The 23,380-nt window shown below is 39.6% G+C and overlaps 4 protein-coding genes across 4 annotated transcripts in view; 2 read left to right on the forward strand and 2 right to left on the reverse strand.

The window, feature by feature from the left end:
- The window catches only part of iqsec3b (IQ motif and Sec7 domain ArfGEF 3b), a gene marked incomplete at both ends in the record, with an annotated part of 33,456 nt that extends 32,767 nt beyond the window's left edge, over nucleotides 1-689 (reverse strand). Inside the window, one exon of the mRNA XM_079248615.1 lies at nucleotides 178-689. Coding sequence (XP_079104741.1) covers nucleotides 178-689 — 512 coding nt within the window. The remainder of the gene's footprint in view (nucleotides 1-177) is intronic.
- A 1,158-nt stretch (nucleotides 690-1,847) lies between these two features.
- On the forward strand, nucleotides 1,848-7,583 carry wash1 (WAS protein family homolog 1). The gene is made up of 11 exons (XM_079248151.1): nucleotides 1,848-1,987; nucleotides 2,343-2,483; nucleotides 3,153-3,264; nucleotides 3,372-3,518; nucleotides 5,305-5,441; nucleotides 5,530-5,665; nucleotides 5,750-5,942; nucleotides 6,101-6,265; nucleotides 6,521-6,679; nucleotides 7,070-7,141; nucleotides 7,223-7,583. Exons 1-11 carry the CDS (start codon nucleotides 1,980-1,982, stop codon nucleotides 7,363-7,365), a joined length of 1,413 nt encoding a protein of 470 aa, XP_079104277.1. The 5' UTR covers nucleotides 1,848-1,979; the 3' UTR covers nucleotides 7,366-7,583.
- A 520-nt stretch (nucleotides 7,584-8,103) lies between these two features.
- Nucleotides 8,104-15,289, reverse strand: ddx11 (DEAD/H (Asp-Glu-Ala-Asp/His) box helicase 11; the record flags this gene model as incomplete). Its single annotated transcript, XM_079249273.1, has 27 exons — nucleotides 8,104-8,136; nucleotides 8,224-8,378; nucleotides 8,494-8,569; nucleotides 8,683-8,767; nucleotides 8,865-8,965; nucleotides 9,072-9,140; nucleotides 9,247-9,396; nucleotides 9,514-9,617; nucleotides 11,020-11,092; nucleotides 11,176-11,288; nucleotides 11,369-11,503; nucleotides 11,751-11,889; nucleotides 11,994-12,032; nucleotides 12,124-12,191; nucleotides 12,282-12,323; nucleotides 12,429-12,508; nucleotides 12,592-12,638; nucleotides 12,755-12,832; nucleotides 13,042-13,116; nucleotides 13,271-13,473; nucleotides 13,584-13,671; nucleotides 14,073-14,180; nucleotides 14,286-14,343; nucleotides 14,442-14,578; nucleotides 14,690-14,776; nucleotides 14,861-15,076; nucleotides 15,161-15,289. The coding sequence occupies 27 exons, from the start codon at nucleotides 15,287-15,289 to the stop codon at nucleotides 8,104-8,106; spliced, it is 2,688 nt and encodes an 895-aa protein (XP_079105399.1).
- A 1,376-nt stretch (nucleotides 15,290-16,665) lies between these two features.
- Nucleotides 16,666-21,415, forward strand: fkbp4 (FKBP prolyl isomerase 4). Its single transcript, XM_079250051.1, has 11 exons — nucleotides 16,666-17,028; nucleotides 17,546-17,690; nucleotides 17,775-17,917; nucleotides 18,037-18,157; nucleotides 18,480-18,636; nucleotides 18,965-19,055; nucleotides 19,146-19,229; nucleotides 19,317-19,502; nucleotides 19,691-19,834; nucleotides 20,122-20,217; nucleotides 20,345-21,415. The coding sequence occupies exons 1-11, from the start codon at nucleotides 16,930-16,932 to the stop codon at nucleotides 20,444-20,446; spliced, it is 1,368 nt and encodes a 455-aa protein (XP_079106177.1). The 5' UTR covers nucleotides 16,666-16,929; the 3' UTR covers nucleotides 20,447-21,415.
- Nucleotides 21,416-23,380: the final 1,965 nt, after the last annotated feature.

Consider the following 23,380-nt stretch of genomic DNA (forward strand, 5'->3'; position numbering starts at 1 on the left):
TCGGATGGGGGAGTTTGTCCGAGGCAGGAAATTTATGTCAGAAATCCCTTGATCGCATGAGGTTTTAGAAATGTAATGCAGGCATACTGTAGGGCTACTTTTGTATGGCTTAGTGCTTCCCATTGATTGAACACAGACACTTGCAGAAACATGTAAGCATCCATAATCTCTACTCACTCAGATTTCCTTGCCAGGGTCAGGGATCGACAAAGGGTTGAAGGGGTCATTGGAACCAAAGAGCGACAACTGTGGCAACTTCCACCGTTTTCTGTCTCACTTTCGACAGGGGAAATCGTTGATGGGTCTGCAGGGACCAGCTGCATCTTTCCTGGGTCCATAGGTTGGGCTGGTGGAGGTTGGACTCCCAGAGCTGCATCAACCTGTGCTGGTGTAGCTCCATGGTCAGATATAGACCCCCCACTGCTCTTGAGCTGGGGTTCTGGTGGATGATGGTGATGGTGAAGGCAGCTGGGGTCTGGGAGATGGTGGTGAAGATAAGGATGCTGCTGTTGTACCCTGACGTCCCGCAGGTGCCTGTTCTCACCAATGAGCTCGTCCACCCGCCGGTCCAACTCCTCTATCCGGGCACGCTGGGTCTGGATCAGACTCTGCTGGTTCTGTACGATGGTGGTGAGCTCCCGGAGGTACAGAATAGCCTGCACCGGGTTTTCTAGCAGACTGGAGCTCATAATATTCAAGACAAGTGGAGGGAAGAGAAGGGGGGGAAAAGAAGTAGCTGGACTGGCAGATGGAGGTCGGAGGAAATGCAATCCGTACGTGCGGGTGAGAAGATGGAATGACTTCCGCTTTTCTCGCCTTGATTCTGCTCGGTTGTGGATGAAGCTGCGCCGACCGAGCGTATCCACTTCTCCAGTCGTCTCCCCCCCTCACTCACTCTCGCTCTCTCACTGCGCTGAGTGGTGCTGATGAGAGAAACCAGATCCAGATGTGACAAGAGGGAGGGAAGGCGCGGGGAGACGGATGCGTCATTACGCAAGAATAAATGAGAAAATGCCAGTGCAAGCACGCTCCCTATAGGTACAAGAAGTTGCTCTTGAGCTCCTGCAGTTCTTCAAAATAGGCTATATGGTTAATATATAAAGCATCAAACTCTTTCTCCCCCAGAAAAATTGAGTTGTTTTTTTTCTGAAGGGAATGGGGTGGGGCTACGATGACGGCTACATATTGTAACACTGTGGTAGATGTTTTAGCAAAATATCAGTGACTGCTTTACTAGCTTACATTTGATTAAATCTTTAAAATATCACCAAAGGAACCACAAACAAATAAAAGATAATTAACATTGTGTAGCTTTGTTTTTTTTTTGTTGTTGTTGTTTTGTTTTGGTTTTTTTTTGTTGTTGTTTTTTTATTGTAACTGTGTGGTCCGTAGAGTTGTGGGCATATCCTAAATGTATACATCTTAACTGATATTTTTTAATATCTCAAATCACATTAAGTTTGAAAACAACAAACAACAGAAAAAGCTAAATTTATTTACCCAATGCTGGCATAGCAGTTCATGCATTTTAACTGAGAAAGAATTTGCAATAGCATTACCGTGTATCAAATTGCGAGGTGTTTAAAGGTACGTTTAAATATTTGTACAATATTGAGGTTGTGTCCATTTTTTCAGTTTTGAGGCTCAATATTTTCAGCATTTTATTTACAGTAATAAAAAAATACTTTCTGTAATTCAACACATAGTACTTATGATTACAAACTTCCAATGATTCATTTAATGTATTCAGTAGTTTCCTAAGACTGTTTTAAAAAATTCAGAAAGTCTTATTAAACGCGGAACTTTCCGACACACCTTGAACCCAACACTGAAAGCGTCACTGCTATCACGTGCTACGCTAACGCGGAAGTGCGAAACCGATTTGTTTTGCTAAGCAAATGTCAATGCAGCTGTCATAAACAGCCTAGCTTTTTCTCAATCGAAGTCTTTTTGTGACATTTGACAACTGAACAAAACTCATGGTCAGGTATGAGTTATATTGTCCACTACAACACATTATTGATAGATATGGTTTAACGTACGGTACTCTCTAGCGGTACCTGGCTTTCGTTTATTTGAATAGGTGGTAAAGGCGCATCATACTTATTCCTGCTTCGTCATTTGAGAGTCAGATGGGGGTTCGAGAAAAAACTTGAATGTTAAACTAATAAGGCTCAAGTTCATAACCTTACTACCAAGTTGTGGTGTTGTATCAAACTTGATTTGCCTTCAGATTTGGTTTACTTGTGTTTAATGATTGCCAGGAATGCAATATTAAGCTCGTGACCAGAGCATGTCTTTGCAAATGCCAGCCTTACCGTTGGATTGCTGCTGTGTTGCAGGATGACACAGAGGCTGTGCCTGGAGGGCCAGGTGTACTCAGTGCCTCTCATCCAGCCAGACCTGAGGAGAGAGGAGGCTGTTCATCAAATTGCAGATGCATTGCTCCACTTGGAGGCCATTTCTATGGACATTTTCAAAAGGCAAGGTCAACACACTCACTCACAGAAGCCACAAAGATGGCTACATCCAGTGAAATATTTGCCCACAGGCTGTCACAATTCTCCACGAGTGACAAGCTAAAGACAATGGTACTTAATGCAAACCATTTAGGGCTAAAATTATCTTAAATGAAAAAGTATCTGACATTTGTTGTACTGTCATAAAATAATGATCAAAAACGTTTTCATCACAAAAAAGCAACAGACCTAAATAATATGCAAAATTCATTCATAGCAGAAGGTCACAGTATCTGCTGCAAAGTATGCTGTCATGAAGAAAATTCTTATTTTTACAGATTGCACAGTTAACAAATAGCATTTTTTTCTTTTAGAAAATATGGTGGGTTGTGTCAGTATGAAAATAAAGAAGTGTCTTCTGAATAATATTAAAGCAATCAGATTGATAGATTGATCATAGAATGTTAATCTTTTAATTTACTATCCATTTGTCACCAGATCGTTGAAAATAAATCATCAAATTGATTCTTACTACAATAATAGTTTTTTGTTGTTGTTTTTTTATCTTGTCCATCATCTTTATCAATTACAGTAATTTTCTCTTCATTCTTAGGATTAGGCATACTGTAGCGTCTCGCAAGGTGCTGATTAAATAACTGTATATGCTCTTATTTATGCTTGTGGGGCTTTCAGGGTTTCAGAGAATGTGGAGAAGAACCGCCGCCAGCTGCAGAGCGTCTCCGACCGGATCAGACTGGCTCAAGCCCGTGTTGACAAGATTAAAGGCAGCAAGAAGGCCACCAAGGTAACATAGCAACTTCACTTTTACAAGGCACATCTATAAGTTTTATGTCTGACACACAATGACAAAACAAGGTGAAAACATCATAAACATCATTTATGTGTGGTTAGGTGTTCTCCAGTGCCAAGTACCCAGCCCCTGATCGGCTTCAGGACTACTCGTCTATCTTTACCGGAGCCACAGACCCCTCCTCTCAAACCCGCCCCCGACACAGACTACAAAATAAACTTCGTCCCTTTGATGAAAAGGCATTGCAGGTGAGCTAACAACATTGAAATGCTGCAAAAGGATTTAGATATTTGGCTCATGTCCAATTATGCAAAAAAAAAAAAAAAACATGACTTACTAAGAGTCACATTTTCCAAAAGTGTCCCGCAGCTAATGATTTGTTGCGAAGCAAAAGCTGCCAAAATAAATCCAAACACAACTTAAACAGATTTCCGTGTTGGGAGTTTTGACGCTGAGCTTGTTGTCTTCTGGCCTCATTAGATAGAAAGGTTCATCTTGTCATATTTATGCAAACTCTAAAGCCAAGTAGTGCAATTTCCAGATCTGTGCTGATGGGAAGCGGCACTTCTTTCTGTCAGACCATATGCACAATTTCCAGTGTAGTTTAGCTGAGGCCGATGAAAGCACTCAATGACCTTCTGAGTGATAGTAAAAAAAGCATTAAACTGAAGGTACAATAAGCCGTTAATAGCTTGCTTTATGAGGTGCTCAGGTTTATGTGCATGGCTGAAAAGTCCAGTAGCAGCTGGAAGCACTCCTACTCATAATGGAAAGGAGCCAGTTGAGGTAATGGGTGAAAATTAGGGGTGTTTTTTTTTGTTTAAATTTTTTTTTTTTTTTTTTTTTTAAATAAATACAAATAGTCCATTAAAAAATTTTTTTTGTCTTTGTCTTTTTACTTGTCTTTTTGGGCATTAAAGCAGCGGAACAATGGTCTGGCTACTGTGTTGTTTTTTCCTAATTGAAATCTAGAAAAAGGAAGAGCAAAAAAATTTTTATACTTTTTTTTGTTGCTTTTAATCTGCAAAAATCAGCAATATTAAGGAATTGTGAAAATCGCCATTTAAATTGAATCAACACCCAAAAAATTGGAATCAAATCGGGACAAAAGTCACAGCCCTAGTAAATATGATGTAAATTAGAAGCCAAGAGTCAATGTGCTGCCTTACCAGAGGTGGCTTCAAGATTTTTCAGGTCCAGCATGACAATATGGCAAAGGAGTGACATTTAGTCTACAAAATCAGCAGCATCAACAAAAGATGGATTATTGACTTCTCTACTGATTGAGAATCAACTCGATGTGGTTCTATAATCATCTGGAGTGTTGGAAAAATGAGGTGAAGAAAACACAGGCATGTGGTAACGTGTCATTTTGCTTTTGAAGCCAGAACAGATGTGTCCTTTACTTCCACCGTTAGCTCCATACTGTACATGCACATATGATTGAATTAATCATACACGTACATGCAGCATCAGAAGCTGTGTGTATGTCATTTGACAGTGAAAATTGACTGTAAAGGAATTGTCAGTGTCCCTCCCCCACCCACCCCCATCATGAGTGTGTGTGTTTATGTTCTCGCCTCAGCACAAGGTTTTGCATTATTTATAGCGGACCTCACAGTTTTTCCTGCACCATCTCAGGAAACTTTACGGAAGTTAGCATATTTTCTGCAGCGTGTGCTTGGTGTTTTAGAGTTTTGTATTTGCGTGTGTATCTTTGTATTTGTCAGACTGGGAGAAAGGAAAATAAAATAAATAAATAAAGAGAAAACACTGCTGTAATCTTCTGCTGTGCAAAAATGAATTATTCAGTATCCTTCAGAAGCAATGTCCCCAGTCACATAATTCGGTATTGCAGTGTGTGTGTGTGTGTGTGTGTGTGTGTGTGTGTGTGTGTGTGTGTGTGTGTGTGTTTGTGTGTGCCTCCTTCGGTACTCAGGAGCATTTTCATGGCATTTGTCACTTGTTTTATTCAAGATTTAGTTGACATTTTACATTTCTCCCTCTCTCTATGTCTACATTTCTTCCTTTCAGGATAAGTTAATGTATTTCCCAGTGTGTGTGACCAATAAGAAGAAGTCTGAGGATGAGACAGAAGAAGGATTGGGCAGTTTGCCTCGAAACATCTCATCTGTCAGCTCTCTGTTGCTTTTTAATACCACAGAGAATCTGTGAGTTCGTATACAGACAAACAGGCACAGATGCTTCCTGTAGAAACTCGTCAGATTTAAATCTTTTCTTTTTTCTTTTTTGCCCCAGATATAAGAAGTATGTGTTCCTTGATCCTTTAGCGGGAGCAGTGACTAAAACACACACTACACTGGAGACAGAGAAAGAGGAAAAACCATTTGATGCTCCTTTATCCATCACGAAGAGAGAGCAGCTGGAGAGACAGGTACCTTCTAATGTGATCACATTCTTAATTTGACTTCTTTAAATGCAGGATTGGGTGACATTGTTTATTGTTTCTCTCTAATAGACAGCGGAAAGTTATTTCTATGTGCCAGACCTGGGTCAGGTTCCAGAGATAGATGTGCCGTCCTACCTGCCCGACCTGCCAGGAATCGCAGATGACCTCTCGTACAGCGCAGACCTCGGGCCTGGATTCGCCCCATCGGGACCCACACACATCCCTGAGCTGCCCTCTTTTTCTGAGGAGGGGAGTGCATCAGGTATGCAGCTACGCCGTCGACAGCTGTTTTATCTGATTCACGTTCATTTCCATTGCAGTTTAACCATTTTGTCTTCATTTTATGAAACTTTCTATAAAAAATAAACAAATTTTTAACTTTTTGTTTGTGATTGGACACTTTTCAACTCTTTGTTTTAGGAGCTCAGCTTCAGTTGAATTCTCCTCCACCTCCTCCACCTCCCCCTCCTCCCCCTGAGTCTGTCCTCACTCCTGCTGCTTCTGCAGGGCATCCCCCTCCTCCACCCCCTCCACCCCCGCCTCCCGCTGAGACCTCCACAGAAGTTGCCCAAACTCCAAGTTCAGGTTTGTTCACAACCGCACAGTTCAGAACGGACCACTCACCACTCACATGGAGGAATTTAAGTAAATCTGACACTTTATTAAAGCTGTGAAACTGTGTGTCCTTCCACTCCACACACACTCCACGCAGACTCACACACACACACACACATACAATGGAGGAAGCCAATTTTCTGCCATTAGTTCAAGTGATTTAATTGACAAATGGGATGTGATTCTAAATTGATCTTCTCATAAAACTGCCTCCTCTTTTTCCAGGCGCGGTGTCTGGTGCTCCAAGCGAGGTGGTTCAGCCGTCAGACGGCCGTGCCAGTCTGCTGGAGTCTATCCGCAATGCCGGAGGCATCGGCAAAGCCAAGTTACGCAACGTGAAAGAACGGAAGATGGAGAAGAAGAAACAAAAGGAGCAAGAGCAAGGTGTCAGAATCTTTGAGTGGAAATGGGACTTTATTTTTTTAATGGCGAAAAGATGCAGCGTGATTTATTTATTAGTTTATTTAACAGGACAGTACACATAAATGAACATTTGTGGAAAGGCATGTATTCAGAGCAGTGTGATCAGGTATTATCTGCCATATAGCTATGAAATATGCCGTCTGACAGGGTTCATGTTTTTCATACATTCATCATCATCAATGACTTTGTGACATTAGTTTTGTCCATCAAACCTATTAAATGCTGACTTTCCTGTTTGTTTTCAACAAATAAGTAAATAGGTGGTGATGCTTCTCCGTTTTGAAGCGATACCATTTGCTGATCTAATGACTGATGTAAACAATACTGATTGCATAAAACTTTTTCTTCCAGCGGTCGGAGTGGCATCTAGTGGTGGGGACTTTATGTCTGATCTCTTCAATAAACTTGCCATGCGCAGAAAAGGTCAGGAATTTCCTTTCATGTCAATATTGAAAATATTATTAAGTGATTGCATTTGGTCAAAGTCCTCTGTTTTCTCTGCAGGCATATCAGGAAAAGGTCCAGCAGGTGGGGAGTCGGGCGATGCACCCGCTGGTACTGGTGGTGCCTTTGCCAGGATGTCCGATGTCATCCCACCACTTCCTGCCCTGCAGCCAGTGACAGACGATGATGACTGGGAAGCATAACGTAATAAAGAATAAAAGGCATCGACAGCAGAAGAATTCAACAGCCTTTCATTATTTTTTTTTGTCCAAAACTAAATTTTTTCTCATGTTTGAAAAGTGAAATCATAGGTAGCCTCGTAATTCCATTAAAAGCACAATGTACAAACTGAAAATAAACACTTGTATGCAAATGGAAAAATAATTTATTGAAATTGTATATATTATAAAACAAATTTATTAACAACTCAAATATTTACTAGTCATTAAGATGGAAGCAAATAAAAGGCAGGCTTTGTGTTACACTTATTCATTTCTTTATATATTAAAAAAAATCTGATGAAATGTTTGCCTTCCAGAGCTGTGCTTGTCATGCAAGTAAACGCACCCACTTTTAAATTAATGAAAATATTTTCTAACATCTAAGCAAAGAAAAAAATATGGGCTATGATGGAGAAACGTCTTTGGATCCTTTGTTGACCATACCAGTCTTTATTCTTCCACTAGTTTTTAAACAGAAAATGCTGAACAAATCTCATCTGAAAATGTGAAATGGAAAATGAAGAACATAAAAACACAAAACTGCCTAATCGATCTGTTTCAACTGCGCTCAGTAGGGTACAGATTTCAAGAATATAACAGGGCTGTAGAGACCTTTATTTCAGTCAGGACACTAAAACTTTCTGGATTGCTGCATTTCAGTTTTCTCAAAATCCATCCCATGTCTTAATGGAATCAGAATATTTCATGATGGGAGAGAAACTAGACTTTCCTCTGCTTCTTCTCCAGGAAGAACTACAAAAGAAGCACATGCAGGAAATATTTAACAACTTTAATCATGAGGTGGAACTTTATGTAAACATGAACGTGTTTGCTTCTCACCTTCCGCAAGGCAGCAAAAGCAGGACCAAAAGTTGCACATGTGTTGGTGCGATTCCTGATCCAAGCAGGAAGTTTAGAGAGCGTAGCCGGCCGGGAGTACCGTCTGTCACACAGCACGATGGAGGAGTAGTCGCCACGGTGACGGATGGCTCTTCCTTTAGAGGGAGCATCCCATACAAGTTAATGTTGATCATACCATTACAACGTTTAATGACAATCTTTATTAAGGTCATCTTTTTGTATCCATTTCTACTAAAATAACATGGTTACCTATCGACTGGTTAACAGCCTTCATGCAGAGATTCTCTATGAGCGCTTGTCCAGGGCTTCTTCCCTGACTGTGAGGCTAAAACAAATGTAAAACTCGACAGTGAATTTATCATTCCTTTCTTTTTATATAAACAGTATTTCTCTTGCCATGTAAAATAACAAATGAGACTTTTAGGGAAAGAGTCTGACCAGGTGTGTGTCCAGGTATGACATCTTTTCCTGCAGCTCTGGGGATTTGATGTTGGGATATGGCATTCCAACCATCACCACACACCTTTACCACAAACACACATAGTAACATTTAACTAAGAGCTCAAAGCACTAGACATCAGCTTGTTACCAAGCTTTTAAGGCCTTTTATTGATAAGCACCTGCCCAAGTCATCGGAGAAATTGATTCCTTCGCTCATCTTTCCTCCAACCACTGAGAACAACAACGCTCCTGTGAGTCCACCGCTGCCCAGAGCACACCTCTGAAATGAAGAGACAAACGCTGGTCAGTGATTAATTCCAGTCCCAGTTACCACATTATCAAAACTCAGTGAGGAAATAGGACTTAATAGAGGCCGTGTGTGTTACCTGGATGCAACGGGAAAACTCATTCAGCACCTGCTCTACTTGGTTGGCCTTCTTTGGCTCCTGAAAGATCTGAAGAGGAATTCGTCTTAGTTTTAAGAAATTAAGGAAACGGCTCTTTCATTTCATGGTGTGACTTCCTCAGACACTCCTGTTCCCTTGCTGGTAGCTAACGTACCTTTTTCTTATTTGCCAGCCGAGTTAGCACACCACTGGCCTCCCAGTGCGATATGATCTGCCTCGAGTAATCATAAGAGGGAAAGAAGCAGACGACCCCGCCTGGGACCACGTTGCAAATGTTGGAGAGAACACGTCCCATTTCATCCATCTGTTACCAAGGTAGATATGACTTTGTGACCATGTTTGTCCAAACAATAAAATACTTGTCTACAAAATCCCAGCAAACAAACAAACAAAAAAACTAACAATACATGTTTGTTGTTACCATGCGAGGCGAGTCTCTGTTCTGATAAGTAAAATCCAGCTCCTGACCAGAGGGACCACTGCACAAGACGAGGGGCAGGATATTCTCAGGAGGAATGACGTGGCCTTCAGTTACCAGGTAAAATGACAGTCAATACATTTATTGGCAATAATGCAAGAATTTCCCCTTTTTTTTTTTATGGAAATGTTTAAAATTACATTAAATTGAAATAAAAATATGACTTTCTATGGCAAACTCTAAAACATCACTCACTCCTTACAAATTCATTTTTAAATTTACTTTAGCATTAACAAATGCAGATCTCATGTTTTAACCCATTTTAACCAAATTTAAGTTCCATTTAATCCAGTCTGAAACCAGTCTTTACGTAAAGCTGCGGTAGGTAATCTTGCTCAAAGACATTTTTTAAAACTCTGGGTGAAGTGGTTCTTCATCCTGATAGTAGTCTTTACATATTGTAATCATGAACAATAAGAAATATAATTAGACCCCTCAGTTTACTGTAAAACTGTAAAAACTTTGACCAATCAAAACATTCGGGCCGAACTGAAGTTGTTTATTTCTTATATTTCACAAGCTTCTCCAGGCGCATACCCAATCTCCACACCCTGCATTTAAATAGCGTGTTAGGATGAAAATACAAAGTAGTGAAGAAGAAACTCGGAAGGCAAACAATGCTGAGAAAATGCAGGAAGGATTTCCCCGACCCGGCTCGGTTTATTTGCCTCCTCCCGTTAAACAGCCAAGAAACAGAAAATCACTGGTGGAAAAAGCTGCAAACTAGATAAGCACTTGGTGAGCGCAAATCTCCGCCATGACCTTTAACAAAATTCCCGGATCCAAACGGCGATCCGGATCACCACAAAAATAAAATCAGTTCTTCTTTTTCACATTTCCAACAACTCCAGAAAATTTCAATAAAATCCGTCCATAACTTTTTGAGTTATCTTGAACACAAACAGATAAACGCTGGTAAAAACATAACCTTCTTGGTGGAGGGAAGAAAAAAACAGCCTTGGATCACGCAAGGAGCAAAACCAGAGGAGCCAACACAGGGTGCTACTTTCACATCTTGCTAGCTCCCCAACATTACCTACTCCAGCTTTAAACTAAAACAAAGATCTAGTGTGTGTCAGCGCACATGAAACGTAAATATGCTTTATATTCCAGTTTGTCCACATCAGCTGGAGGAGTTATTCCTGACTTCGTTTGCAAGGGGTCTCTCATATTATTGTCTTCTTATGCAGACCAACAGACCAGCCTTTTGCACTTGGTCAGTTTTCACCTCATTTTGCACCAAGTGCAGGTTCAGAATATGTTTGGTTTATCATTGAAATGCATAGCCCAGTGTGGAAGAAAAAAAATTGAAACAGCTATTTCTTAAGCCTTTTATGTTAATCAAATATCTCTAACAAACAGAAATATTGATAATCACATTGCTAACAGAGTGCATAATAAAAGGAGTAACCCACAAAGTACCGTAGACATAGAAAATGGGCCACTCACCACAGGAAAACTCAATGATGCGCTCCTCTCCCACTCCAGCAGAAAACAGTAGCTCTTGTTTGAAGTCTGAAACCTGCATGTGGCATATTTCAGTGTGAGAAAGCCAAAACACTAATGGCAACACAGTTTATTTTGCCTCATTCAAAAGCATCTCACAGGCTGCATGGTTCCTCCAGCAATGATGACAGCTCTGCACTCCTTCAACACCTGAGTAAAGTGGACTGCTGGATTGAGCAGAAGGAACTTCACGCTGCTCTCTGACACAGTGCCTGATCAACAAATATGACAATTTATGGTAAAATAGTATCTTATTTGGTCTTTCCTTTATTATTTGGGGTGAAAATACTACCTTGTCTGTGCACCACCACTCTGCCATCAGTATTGCTGTTGGTGAGAGCCATGAAGAAACCCTCCACCTGCATCATGGGAGATGCAGACAGCACTCTGTCTGCTTCAGCAGACCCCTGCTGGTCTGCTAAGGCAACTGCTCACAGGAGAGTAAGAATAATAGAAGGTCACTATTATGGGGGAAAAAAAATCACTGTACTGAATGCTATGATGTGTTCACTGCTACAATATAAAACACGGCTGCATGTAGGAGCCAGAAATAAACTATAATTGCTGCACAGAGTCTTTTAACATAAATTCAGGCATATCTCATCTGCAACTGATTCAGTTCATTTATGTGGCTCAAAATTTCAACAGGGATGGTGTAAGGCAACAGAACTAACCAGGTGCAGAGTTGTGGTTGCTCTGTAAGGTCTGAAGGTAACGATTTAAGCCTTCAGTGCGACGGTTTTCCTTGTTGGAGCTGCTCTGTGTGTGCAGGGTCACACCTGAGCCTGCATACTTCTCCACAAACCCCCCCAGCTGCAGAAAGAACATGGAGGTAAACACGTTTCACTCTACGGCACATCACGGTCATGAATATATCTAGTTTTTTAGATGCACTGTATGACGAAAATATGCTTTACCTTTCTGCTAACCATGCTCTTCTCAAAGTATCTTTGCAACTAAAAGGAAATTAACAGATGAAAGTGTTAACTTTCTTGTTTTGATATGGTGTGCAGCTGAAACAATTTTTTCTTTATTAGCAAAGACTACCTTAAACAAGTTTATATTGTCAATCTGAGCCTTGAAGAGAAAATTGTTAATAGTATGCATCTCTGTCCCTAAAGGAAGAGAAAAAAAAAGGAAAACTGAGTTGTTAGGCCTCTGTTTAGATATGCTTCAGTGTGTTGGTCATTTAATCATTAACTAACCTGCTTGTGTAGTTTGGTTCTGTGGATTCTGCCCGACGTTTCCTGCAGGGAAAATGGTGGAAAAAACAAAGATCAGCCACATTTTCATGGCAGACAACACTGTCCATAAATCTACCCAGCCTCTAACTACAAATTGCAGACATTCACCTCCCAGCACACGGACCAGCCCCTCAATCACAAAGAGAATCTGTTTGATGTACATCAAGTTCTTTGCCTTCAGTCTGCTCCTGAAGTTTAAGATAGATGCACATCAAGGGAGATCAGGGTCAGATAAATTTGGATTTGTGAACTCAAGTGTTCTCTGACTTACTTATAGCGGTCGGCATACTGGGTGAGCTGGGAGTGGGCACGGCAAAGCTGCAAAAAAAAAACAAAAAAAAAAACAAAACAAACAAACAAAAAAAAAACAACTGAAATGTTAAAAACATGAAACTTAATTAAAGCAAATATTTTGTGTGTAAGGAAGCGGGTACCTGTGCTCCACTGAGTTCTGCACTGTGTATGCAGGAGAGAGTGTCACTAAGATTGTGAGCTTCGTCTATGATCACCACCTGTTAGAAAGTTTTAAACTGTTGAAACTGGTCAAAGTGGTGTGAAAGAATCAGTCCCAGATACTCCTCAATCCTGACGTTATTTGCCTTTATTGCCCTTTATACAGCTTTTTTTTTTTTTTTTTTTTTTTTTTTACAGGTGCAAATATTCAAAAGAAAAACCAAAGTTTAAAAAGGAAATATATCAAAGAAGAACAGTGTGACTGTACCTGCCCCTTCAACTGGACCCCTGCTGCCCTTCTGGTAGCTTCATGAAGCACCATCTGATAAGGCAACACCACCAACTAACAACAACAACAAAAAAAAAAAAAAAAACATACTATAAACACACCAGGGACATTTGAATCTAGTGGAAGAAAAGCAGTGAATAACCAAAGGATTGCTGTAATATCAAAACAGTAACAGGCTGACTGCTGAGAACAAATGGGACCTAGTTACCTGTGCAGGGGGAATAGCAAGACGTGTGGCGTAATAAGGACAAGATTGCATTTCCTTCCCCATCTTTAGCAGCTGCTCTATGTCATGGACAGTCCCCAGGACTCCATCCCTCATCTGCTGCAGAGCTGAAGCTTTGTTGTAGGGACACACAGTTTTGGCTGTGCCTCGCTTACGTTTCGCCCCCTCTTCATGATGCTGCTTCTCTGCAAAATATTCAAGCATGTGTAAACTCACAAGGCCTTCCTCTGACAGATGTGTGAATTTACAATGTATTTCTGGGAATTGAGTAACACCATAGCCAAATGGCTCGTACCGTGCTTGTTCTTCTGCATCTCCATGCAGCGGTCATTAATGCGCTGGATGCTGCCCAGATGTCGAACCTCTTCATTAATACAAAGATTCTGCCAAGTAAAGAGTTAAAAATCAGGTAAAGACAGTAAACAGCCTTTATTCATGGTGTAAGTAGTGTTAAGCATGCTATTGTGTGTGGCGATAATGTGTCTTTGATCATACATAAGACTTTTAGCATCTAATTTATTATCTATAATCATGTTATTACAGTTTTATGGTCATACTTAAAGTTTCAAAAAAATTAAATACAAATTTAAGGAAGCTGTGACATTTTTGTGGACTTTATAAGTTTGGCCAGGAACAAAAATAATTTATGTACATACTGAACATGTTATATAACAGCTTCTCCAATATGTCTGATTTTACTTTAAAGATTTGAGATGCTGCGTTATATAGTTAATGTGGATTCAGAGACAAAGATATTGGTGTTTGCTGGGACATGTATACATACCTGCCTTGAGCCCAGCGTCACCACACTGATATTCTTACTGAAGGGGCTTTTTTGGACCTCGTGGACAAACTGGGCCAGCTGGGAGTGAGTGCGACTACAGTAGTAAATCTATAAAGAGGGACATGTGTACAGTCTCACATAAAAGCTAGATGTGATACACATTAAGATTATCATTTTTCTGTGCTACGTATGTGTGAAACGTCTCTCTCACACCTTGGTTACATGTTCTTCCACAAGCTCATCATCTTCCTCTTCCTCACCTTCAAAGAATCTGTCATGTGAGCAAACACGTTGTTGTTATTTTTCTCTTTCAGATTGTCCCTGTGATAACTTTCAATGTAGTTCATGCTGATTAATCAGCACCCTCACCTGTTTTTAATCTTTGACTCATCATCACTCTCATATTCTGCCATAATGAGCTCCTCATCTTCTTGATCTCCTGGCACTTCAACGTGTTCTTCTTTACTAAGCTGAAGCAACTTGAATGCCTCTTCTTCTTCGCAGCTCTAAAAAGATACTTAAGTTGTTTAATTAATTTGCATTAACTGTCTTTCATTCAATTTTGTTAATAAAGTCTGCAGCCTGCATCCAATATGCTTTCATGCAAAATAGCTTACCTTTCTCTTGATTGCATACTTTAACTGAGCGTTGTTTCTGATCATTTCTAACCGTTCTTCCCGTTTCTTCCTCTTCAACTCTTCATCCTTACACAAAAACATTTGATTATATAGTTGTGATTGTTTTAATAGATTGGAGACCCCCATAGATCCCATCTAATACTCTCTTACCTTCAGCTTTGACACCAGATCACGTTCAGCCTTTTTTTGCACAAAGTCAGTGATCCAGTCTGGCTCTGCAGAGGAGCTGGTGGCAGAGGACTGACCTGCAGAGGTAGAAAGAGCTGCTACTCCTTCTTGCAGTAGAGCAGCTGCCTCTTGTCGTTTCTTCTCATCATAATCAGTGAGCCAGCTCAGTGCACCACATATCAGACTCAGTGACTTGCCCTGGATAAACACATGCATTAACATTAAAGTGTAAGGTGTACTCAGGAATTTTCTGCCTTCATTTCAATGCCAATTTGCACACACCGTTCCTGTTGGACTTTCAAAAATGCCAACTTTGCTCTGGTCGAGGGCATTGTAAAGGGCTTGCATAAACTGCTCCTGGATGTTATAAGGTTGGTATGGAAATGGAAACTTGGCCCTGCCGGTTTCCATGCTTCTTGGTGTTCCTGAAAGAGAACATACGTGTTGGATATGGTAAGTTTCTGAACAAGACACACTATTAAACAATGTCCCATGCTGACTCCTGGCAGTAATGATGCAACAATACACTTCTAAATGAAAGGACTTTTTTTTTTTTTTACATTCGTTACTTTACTCTTATTTACTTCATTCTTGAACTTAAGAGCTTTCCAAATCGCATGTATGTTGCGTCAAGCTGCTAAAAGTTCATCTTGAAGCCCGTCTGAGCGCCTTTTCCAGTCTAGAGGGAGAAACTTCAACGCTAGCAAAAGATCGTAGCTAGCTAAAAGTAATGGAGGCACTCGCCAGATTACTGTCAGGATTACTATTTTGTAGTTCAAAGCCTTAAATATATTGCTGTGTGAAGTATACTTACTTAGGATCCTACCGACTTTTTATTTCAACTCCTTGATTTTCAACAACCGCGCCAAGTCACAGAAGTGGTGACTGAGTGGGGCCAATAGGGAGCGAGATGAAAATAAGGAGTGCTTGATTTATTATACAAGACTCTCTATGCGGACGGAGCTATGTGTGTCTAAGATATACTCAGGGGCGTTGCCAGGAATTTTGGGCCCTATGAAAGACATGGCACCACTTGTTCGCAAATATTAGATTTTTGTTTTTGCTTCAAGCTGATAAAAAAATAAAATAAAAAAAAGCTTTTCATGGGAATAATAAAGATCTGGGGCTGTGTTTAACCCTTTATGGGGCAAGTGACTATTTTTCTATTACTTTGTTTCCTTTCATATTCCGCATGAAACTTTTTTTTGTTAATGTAACAACAGAATGGAGGTCTTGGTTCATACCAGAAAGACAATTTTAGATTAAAATATCTCATTTGAAGGTATTTTATTGAGTGCCCTATAAAGGGTTAAATCACAGTGCATGCATATAACTAGGTTATTTTAACATAAAGGTTTATCAGTTTATATTTTATTACAACCATTGAAAAAAGTATTTATTTATTGTAATGAAGGTTTAATGATTTTCTTATATAGTTTATACATCTTTTTGGGTCCCCATTAAGTCGTGGGTTCCTAAGAATCTTCTTAACCTTTCCCCCCATATGGCGCCTCTGACCATACTCAGTAGTTTTTTATATATATATATATATATATATATATATATATATATATATATATATATATATATATATATATATATATATATGATTATTATTATTACAGAGCAAGATGTATATATATTTACATTTACATTTTTACTTTATACATATACAGAACTTTTATGCGTATGTATTACTGCTGCTTTCTGTGTACACCGCCTTCCTGGTAGACGCTTATAAGCTAATGTAACACCACTAATGCTCGATCATCCCCGTGTTTCCTCTAGACTGTCTGGAAAGTTCTCTGCCCTTTCATATACGCTTGTCAGATACCAGTCTGCAAGAAACGTGAACTGGAGGAAATTTCCCCTCTAACCTTTCATACTCTCTGCGGTACTGGTGCACAGCGTTAGCGGAGTCGTGTAGTTAATCTCTAGCGGGTTTCACGAGAAAGTTGCCTGCTGCTCTTAGCGTGGTTGGTGAAGTGCTTAGCTTTAGCCAGGTTGGATTGTGTTGTATTCAAGAGCAGGGAGAGGGGGAAATCTGCCTCATGACAATGACTGCAGAGGAACAGACAAGCGAAGGACAACACACAATCCCAATGGAGGGCGAGGATATTACACTAAAGAAGGACGGGGGTGTTTTAAAGGTCGGTGACTTGCGTGTTAAAACTCCATTGAGCTGCGTGGTTAGCTGACGCATTCGGCTAGGCTAACATTAGCTGTTAGCAAGACTGTTGCGTTCACTATCAACGTAGCCAGCTCGTTCAAGCTAACTGCAAGCCTAACGACATTAAAAAGCTTTTGTCCCTTAAATCGTGGTATTGGTTTTATTGATGAATTATTGTTTTTGGTGGCAGTAACGTCGATATTGACCATGCAGCCATCAGTATTTCTGGAGGGGTCTGAATCCGTGGAGAAACGACGATCAGTGCTAATGCGAGCAAAATCGAAATACATTCACAGAACAATTGATTTCACATTTTAGAGTACCTCACAATAATTTGGCAATTTTATCTTTTCTTTGGTGATCCATTATATTAAAGTGAGAAGTGGAACAGAACTGGTGCTGGTCTACATATCAGCAAATGAAATGCATTTAATTTATTTTGAAAAATCTATTTTTGCTAATTTCTTCTCGTTTGTTTGTTTGTTTGTTTTTTACAGCTGATCAAAAGGGAGGGCACAGGAACAGAGCTCCCTATGACCGGTGACAAAGTGTTTGTCCATTATGTAGGTACGCTTTTGGATGGGACACATTTTGACTCGAGCAGAGACAGAGGAGAGAAGTTCTCATTCGAGTTGGGCAAAGGTTGGTTTCATATCTAAAAACATGAATATTCATGAGTTCCAGTTGCTTAACGATCATGATTAATTCAGTCCTATCTCTCTGTAGGACAAGTAATAAAGGCATGGGACATTGGTGTGGCTACAATGAAAGTGGGAGAGTTGTGCCAGCTGATCTGCAAGCCGGAGTATGCTTATGGATCTGCAGGCAGCCCACCGAAGATACCCCCCAATGCCACTCTTATTTTTGAGGTTTTAAAATGTTTTAATGCACTTCTTGAATTATGTGTGAAAATAGATATTTCTTCACTCATAAATGGGTTTAAAAAAAGAAAAATATTGATGTTAATTTTGTGTTTACTCGCCCGAAGGTGGAGCTGTTTGAGTTTCGAGGGGAGGACATAACTGATGACGAGGATGGAGGAATCATTCGACGTATTATCACTAAGGGTCAGGGATATTCTAAACCCAATGAAGGAGCAGCTGTTGAAGGTAGCAGATCCACACACAGTTGTCTCTTTGCAACCTATTGAATTCACCTTTTCCTTATGCCAATTTAATTTGTTCAGAAAGTAATGGCCATGTTTTCACATAAAGGCCAATTTAGGCATTTGTGCTTTCCAAAAGAACAGTGGCTGTAAAACTGTTTTAGTTTTATCCTAAATGGAGACCTATAAGAAGTGCTGTTTCGGTTGACATAGTGCTCAGATTTAGTCTTTTCTTGCAGTCTTTTTACAAGAGATACTGTGGGTGAATAAGGTAATTTGAAGTCCAGAGTCTCAATGCCACAAACTAACCCCAATGTTTCCCTCAGTGATTGTGGAAGGAACCTGTGATGGACGTGTATTTGATCAGAGAGAACTAAAGTTTGAGATTGGAGATGGAGAGAGTCTTGGCTTGCCAACTGGAGTGGAGAAAGCTATCATGGCAATGGAGCAAGGCGAGGAGGCGCTCTTCATAATGAAGCCCAAGTATGATCATTTTACTAAAGGACTTTCTCTTCCTTATCCTGTCAGAAAAATAACTGACTGTTGAAGTGTTTTTAAGTGTATTTTTGCAGATCATTTCACCATTTCATGAGTATCCTAAAGTCTAAACCATCTTGGCCCCAGTATTGGGGTATATGGAAATTAACTGGGGAATAACTTTTCTGAAGCAGATTGAAATTTTACAATCATGACTGGACAAATGAAAGTAGCTACAAGTGTTCGCTTTACTCATCGAACACCCCTTACTACAGTTGTGCAGAGCAAGTCTGTTATACACTTGGTACCAATGATGTGTGTATTTAACTTGCAGATATGCTTTTGGGAATGCAGGAAATGCAAAGTATAACATTCCTGGTGGAGCAACATTACAATATAAGATAACGCTGACAGCCTTTGAGAAAGTAAGCAGATCCTGGCATTGTGTGACAAATACAACTTCACTGACTTCATCTTGGACTTGTGTCACAATTTACTTTTTATTTTTTGAATAGGCAAAAGAATCCTGGGAAATGAACACACCAGAAAAGCTGGAGCAAAGCAGTATTGTCAAAGACAAAGGAACACTGTATTTTAAGGTATGTTTTGAAGAAGCGTCCATTTTGCTTTAGCAGTGAACAGATACTACTTCATGTTCTGTAACGCAGTGATTCTGTATGTTACAGGAGGGAAAGTACAAGCAGGCATCAGTGCAGTACAAAAGGATTGTTTCTTGGCTGGAGCATGAGTCTGGATTATCAGGAGAGGATGAAAAGAAAGCAAAAGCATTGCAGCTAGCTGCACATCTCAACTTAGCCATGTGCTACCTCAAAATGCAGGAACCAAGCCTAGCCTTAGAGAACTGTGACAAGGTATGATTACTATCTTTAAATGGGACATGTTTATTTGTAATCAGTTTATTCAGTGTGTTTTAAAATGACTTTAAAATATTTAATAGAGGGCAGATCACACCGTTGTTATTTAGATGGATTTTTTTTTTCCCCCATTCTTGGGGATTGTGTTGCAAAATTCAAAATCACTAATTCTACACTACTTAAAGGCTCTGGAGATGGATGCCACCAATGAGAAAGCTTTGTTCCGAAGAGGAGAGGCCCTCTTCGGCATGAAGGAGTATGACCGAGCAAGAGATGATTTCCAACATGTTCTTCAGCTGTATCCAGCTAACAAGGCTGCCAAGACCCAGGTATGACACCATGTGTTGTATAGTGTCAGATTTAACCGTGCAAGTTATGTAAAAGGCCTCATACTCATTTAATCAAATAATCACTTTAAACTGGTTTTAAAAAGACTAATCCTATTTAATGTTTGTAATTAGTTCTGCGTCACATTTTAAACAGAATATTAATTTAGAATAATAAGTTAAATTTAAAGTTCCTTTTAATTAAAAAATACATTTCAATTCGTGATAACAGATGCTGCTGTAAGTGTTTAATCTGAAAATATGGTGACATTTTCATCGTGTCCCACTAGGTGGTCCTCTGTCAGAAACGTTTGAAGGAGCAGCACGAGAAGGACAAACTCATCTATGCCAATATGTTTCAGAAATTTGCAGAGAGGGATTTAAAGGTGAAAAGTTGTCTTTTCTAAAGCAACCACTGGGGGGCAGGATCACAATGGTAGATCCCCCAGACTCGCTGAAAAGGGACTGATTTTCTTTTTTATATGTATTTTGTTTTTGTTTTTTCTTGAACAGAAAGAAGCAGAGAAAGTGAAGAACGTGAGCAAGGAGAACAGCAGTGAGGAAATGGAGGTTGAAAACAGTGAAAAGGAAGCTGCGAGTGAAGAGAAGGCATAGATGAAGATGCAACCTTCACGTGGTTCAATTGTACTTAAACTTTTGTAACTGGCCATTTGTGTTTAAGGTGTGATTGTGTGTATGTGTGGAAATGAGTGTCACTGAGAGCACTGACCTTGGGCACGTCTCTGCAGGCTTTTTGGTGTGGCAGCTAGCTGAGCGAGTCGGGGGTTCCTCAGCTGATGGCACTGTGGAGGTGGAAATCAGACCCCTGGCTCTAAAACCTTACAACCCACAGCGTTTAACTGTGCATGTGACCTCAAAGAAATATGGTTTGGAACAAATGTGCACCCTGAGTGCTTAGTGCAAAATTCTCACATTTTTGCTCTCTGTTATACTGATCAGCTCCTGAAGTTGGGATGCTGATGGCTGTGTTCATTGATCTGATGAGTTCTGAATGTTAGTGCCTGTGTCCCAAAGTGTGTATGTAGCAGCGCTGTTGCATAGGTGGAGTAACACGACGCTAGCCTAAGACACCTGTCAGACTTTGAGCTTTTCTTTCAGCTTGAAGATGGAGCTCCCTTCAACTCCCCTCCCCTCTCTAGGGTACAGGACTGTTCACGTTCTCTCTCTTTTTTTTCTTTTTTTTTCCCTCAGTATTGTGCTTGTTGTTCTGGTATTGGTCTAAAACTGAATTGAAAAACAACTCATTACTCAACTGGAATTGTGTACATTTATAAGCAGCTACATTAGAAAGACTTGTTAGCCTCTCCTGGATGCAAGTTAAAATGGTTACGTTTTGGTCTCAATTTTCTGTAAAGATAAATAAATGTATGAACATATGCATATATGGCTTGTCGGGTTCAGTTTTAGACTACACCAGGGACAGATGTGATCCCTGCCCGTTTTAGTCAGCTGATCCAACAGTGGCAAAAAAGCCAAATTTAAGATGGCGCTATCAAATTTTGAGAAATGTCGCTGCTTTGTTTATCCTTGACAGCATATAATAAACAGTGACTACAAAATGTGCACGTGGATTGTTTAAATTTTTTTTATTGTGTTAATGGTTAAAATTTTCACTGTCCTTTTTAACTACATATTGAGTCTATGTCCCTTTTTATCCAAAATTAAGCCTGAAATTGATGTTGATACCAACAGGTCACAGAATTTAATCGGAACTTGCGCAATTACGAGGAGGCTAGTTCATGGGTGAATATGTATAGTCTCCTGACCACTTAAAACAGGTTCGTTTCACCAAACATAAACAGAAATTTGATCTTTTTGCTTTTAATTTTTTGTCTTGTTAGCATTATGAAAGTTATTTTTGCTTCAGTCAAAACAAGCAGCTGTGGTAATAGATATAATTTTTGTCAAATTAATTTAACCAGGGAAGTAAATTTTTAATTTACTTTTTATTTTTTTAAAGCAACACTGAGGATACTGACTAAAAATAAATGATGTTGCAAATTGACTGCATCATGTTTTGTATATTGTGAAAATTGCTCGGTCAATGTACCTGCTGTTGTCGGCAGGTCAAAGTCTTACTTTATATCCATGAACAGGAACTGATTTAATCTTCTCTCACAAACACCGGTGTCTTCTTACAGATGTGCTACTTATTCCTCTTTCCCACCCTGTCTGATCCCACAAGTTAATTTGAAACATTTTTTATGAGATTATTTTCCTGTCAGTTTTTCTTTGTTGTGCTCTTCCTGAAGTACCATAGCTCAATTATATAAACGCCAACAGGTGTAGTAGGAGCAGGATTCACCTGGGAGAGGGATTTCTTTTCCCCTGCTTATTGTTTCCACGACAACAGGAGCCATAATCTCTTTGTTCATAGCTTGCCGGCTTGACAGTAGACAAATATGTTACAAAGGCACATGCTGTGTAATCTATACAAGATGAGGGAACAATTAAATTTTCATGACAGGCACATGGCAACAGCAGAAGATTTCTATCATGGCTTGATGTAGTGAGAAGCTGCATGATGGTGTGAAATTAGTCAAATATTTTTCTTAATCTTTGAAGCCAGATTATTTTGTATTTACGTTTTATAGTTTACAATGGAACAGTTTTAAGAAATTTTGATGTCAATGTTTTTAATTATCTTACTTTGCTTTCTAGAAATAAGTTATTTGACAACTCATAATCAGGTTGATCAGTTTTATTCCTTTGCAAATGACATGAAGCAAAAAGATTTAGTGTTTTGTCTTGTCAATTAAATTACATTTTGACTTTTAAACCATTCCATATAATTCCAGGCCTGCCACACGGATGGTAAGGCTTTAATCACTTTGGGAAGATCACATTGGCACTGAAAATGCCAAGCAAATCCAGTTTTACTAGGTTTTTATTTCTATTTAATCCGTTCTCTCTGCAAGCATGTGACTTTGTACAAATATTAAGGATCTTTGTAGCAGTAAGGGGAAGAACAAGAAAACTAAAGAATCACAACACAACTGTCTTGTCAGATATTATCTGGTCATAATAAGCGTTTATATTGTCACCTTTCAGCTCTTTTGGGTAAAGTTCTGTTATAAAAACGGGAGAGATTATGCAGTTTTTCATTGTTACTAAAGTCCAGAGCTAAACACGATTATTCAAAGTGCTGGGTCTGGACAGGAAATAAATAGCTGAAACAGCTACGACAGTCATACCTGTTCCAGGTGAGGCACGCGGTGACATTGCTGCTTGGTTACTGCCCATATTTACTCTTCCACAAAATCTCAGAGCCGCTGGGTTTTAACTAGCTACAATTAGCAGAAAAGCGTTTCCGGTGTGACCTTTCACAATAAAACGAGCAAAACCTGAAAATATACACGTTAATAAACCGGATACCCATTTAAATTGATATTCATCAGTGTCAAGTGAAGATATTAAATTCAGACTGTAAAAAAAATCTACAATATGTTGTGTAATTTATTGCCTCTTCTTAATGTTTGAAGCCAGATTACTTTGTATTTACGTTTTCTAGTTTAAAATGGAACAGTC

Source organism: Telmatherina bonti (assembly GCF_933228915.1).
Source record: "Telmatherina bonti genome assembly, chromosome: 2".
In the NCBI taxonomy this organism is placed as follows: domain Eukaryota; kingdom Metazoa; phylum Chordata; class Actinopteri; order Atheriniformes; family Telmatherinidae; genus Telmatherina; species Telmatherina bonti.

Bases quoted from the DNA above. Each gene is read 5' to 3' on its own strand.
- wash1 (XM_079248151.1), top strand. The intron at 3,519-5,304 runs GTGAGCTAACAA...TCTTCCTTTCAG, and splicing joins TTGATGAAAAGGCATTGCAG to GATAAGTTAATGTATTTCCC. The intron at 5,666-5,749 runs GTACCTTCTAAT...TCTCTCTAATAG, and splicing joins GAGAGCAGCTGGAGAGACAG to ACAGCGGAAAGTTATTTCTA.
- fkbp4 (XM_079250051.1), top strand. From the start codon at position 16,930: ATGACAATGACTGCAGAGGAACAGACAAGCGAAGGACAACACACAATC. The intron at 17,691-17,774 runs GTTGGTTTCATA...ATCTCTCTGTAG, and splicing joins CTCATTCGAGTTGGGCAAAG to GACAAGTAATAAAGGCATGG. The intron at 17,918-18,036 runs GTTTTAAAATGT...ACTCGCCCGAAG, and splicing joins ATGCCACTCTTATTTTTGAG to GTGGAGCTGTTTGAGTTTCG.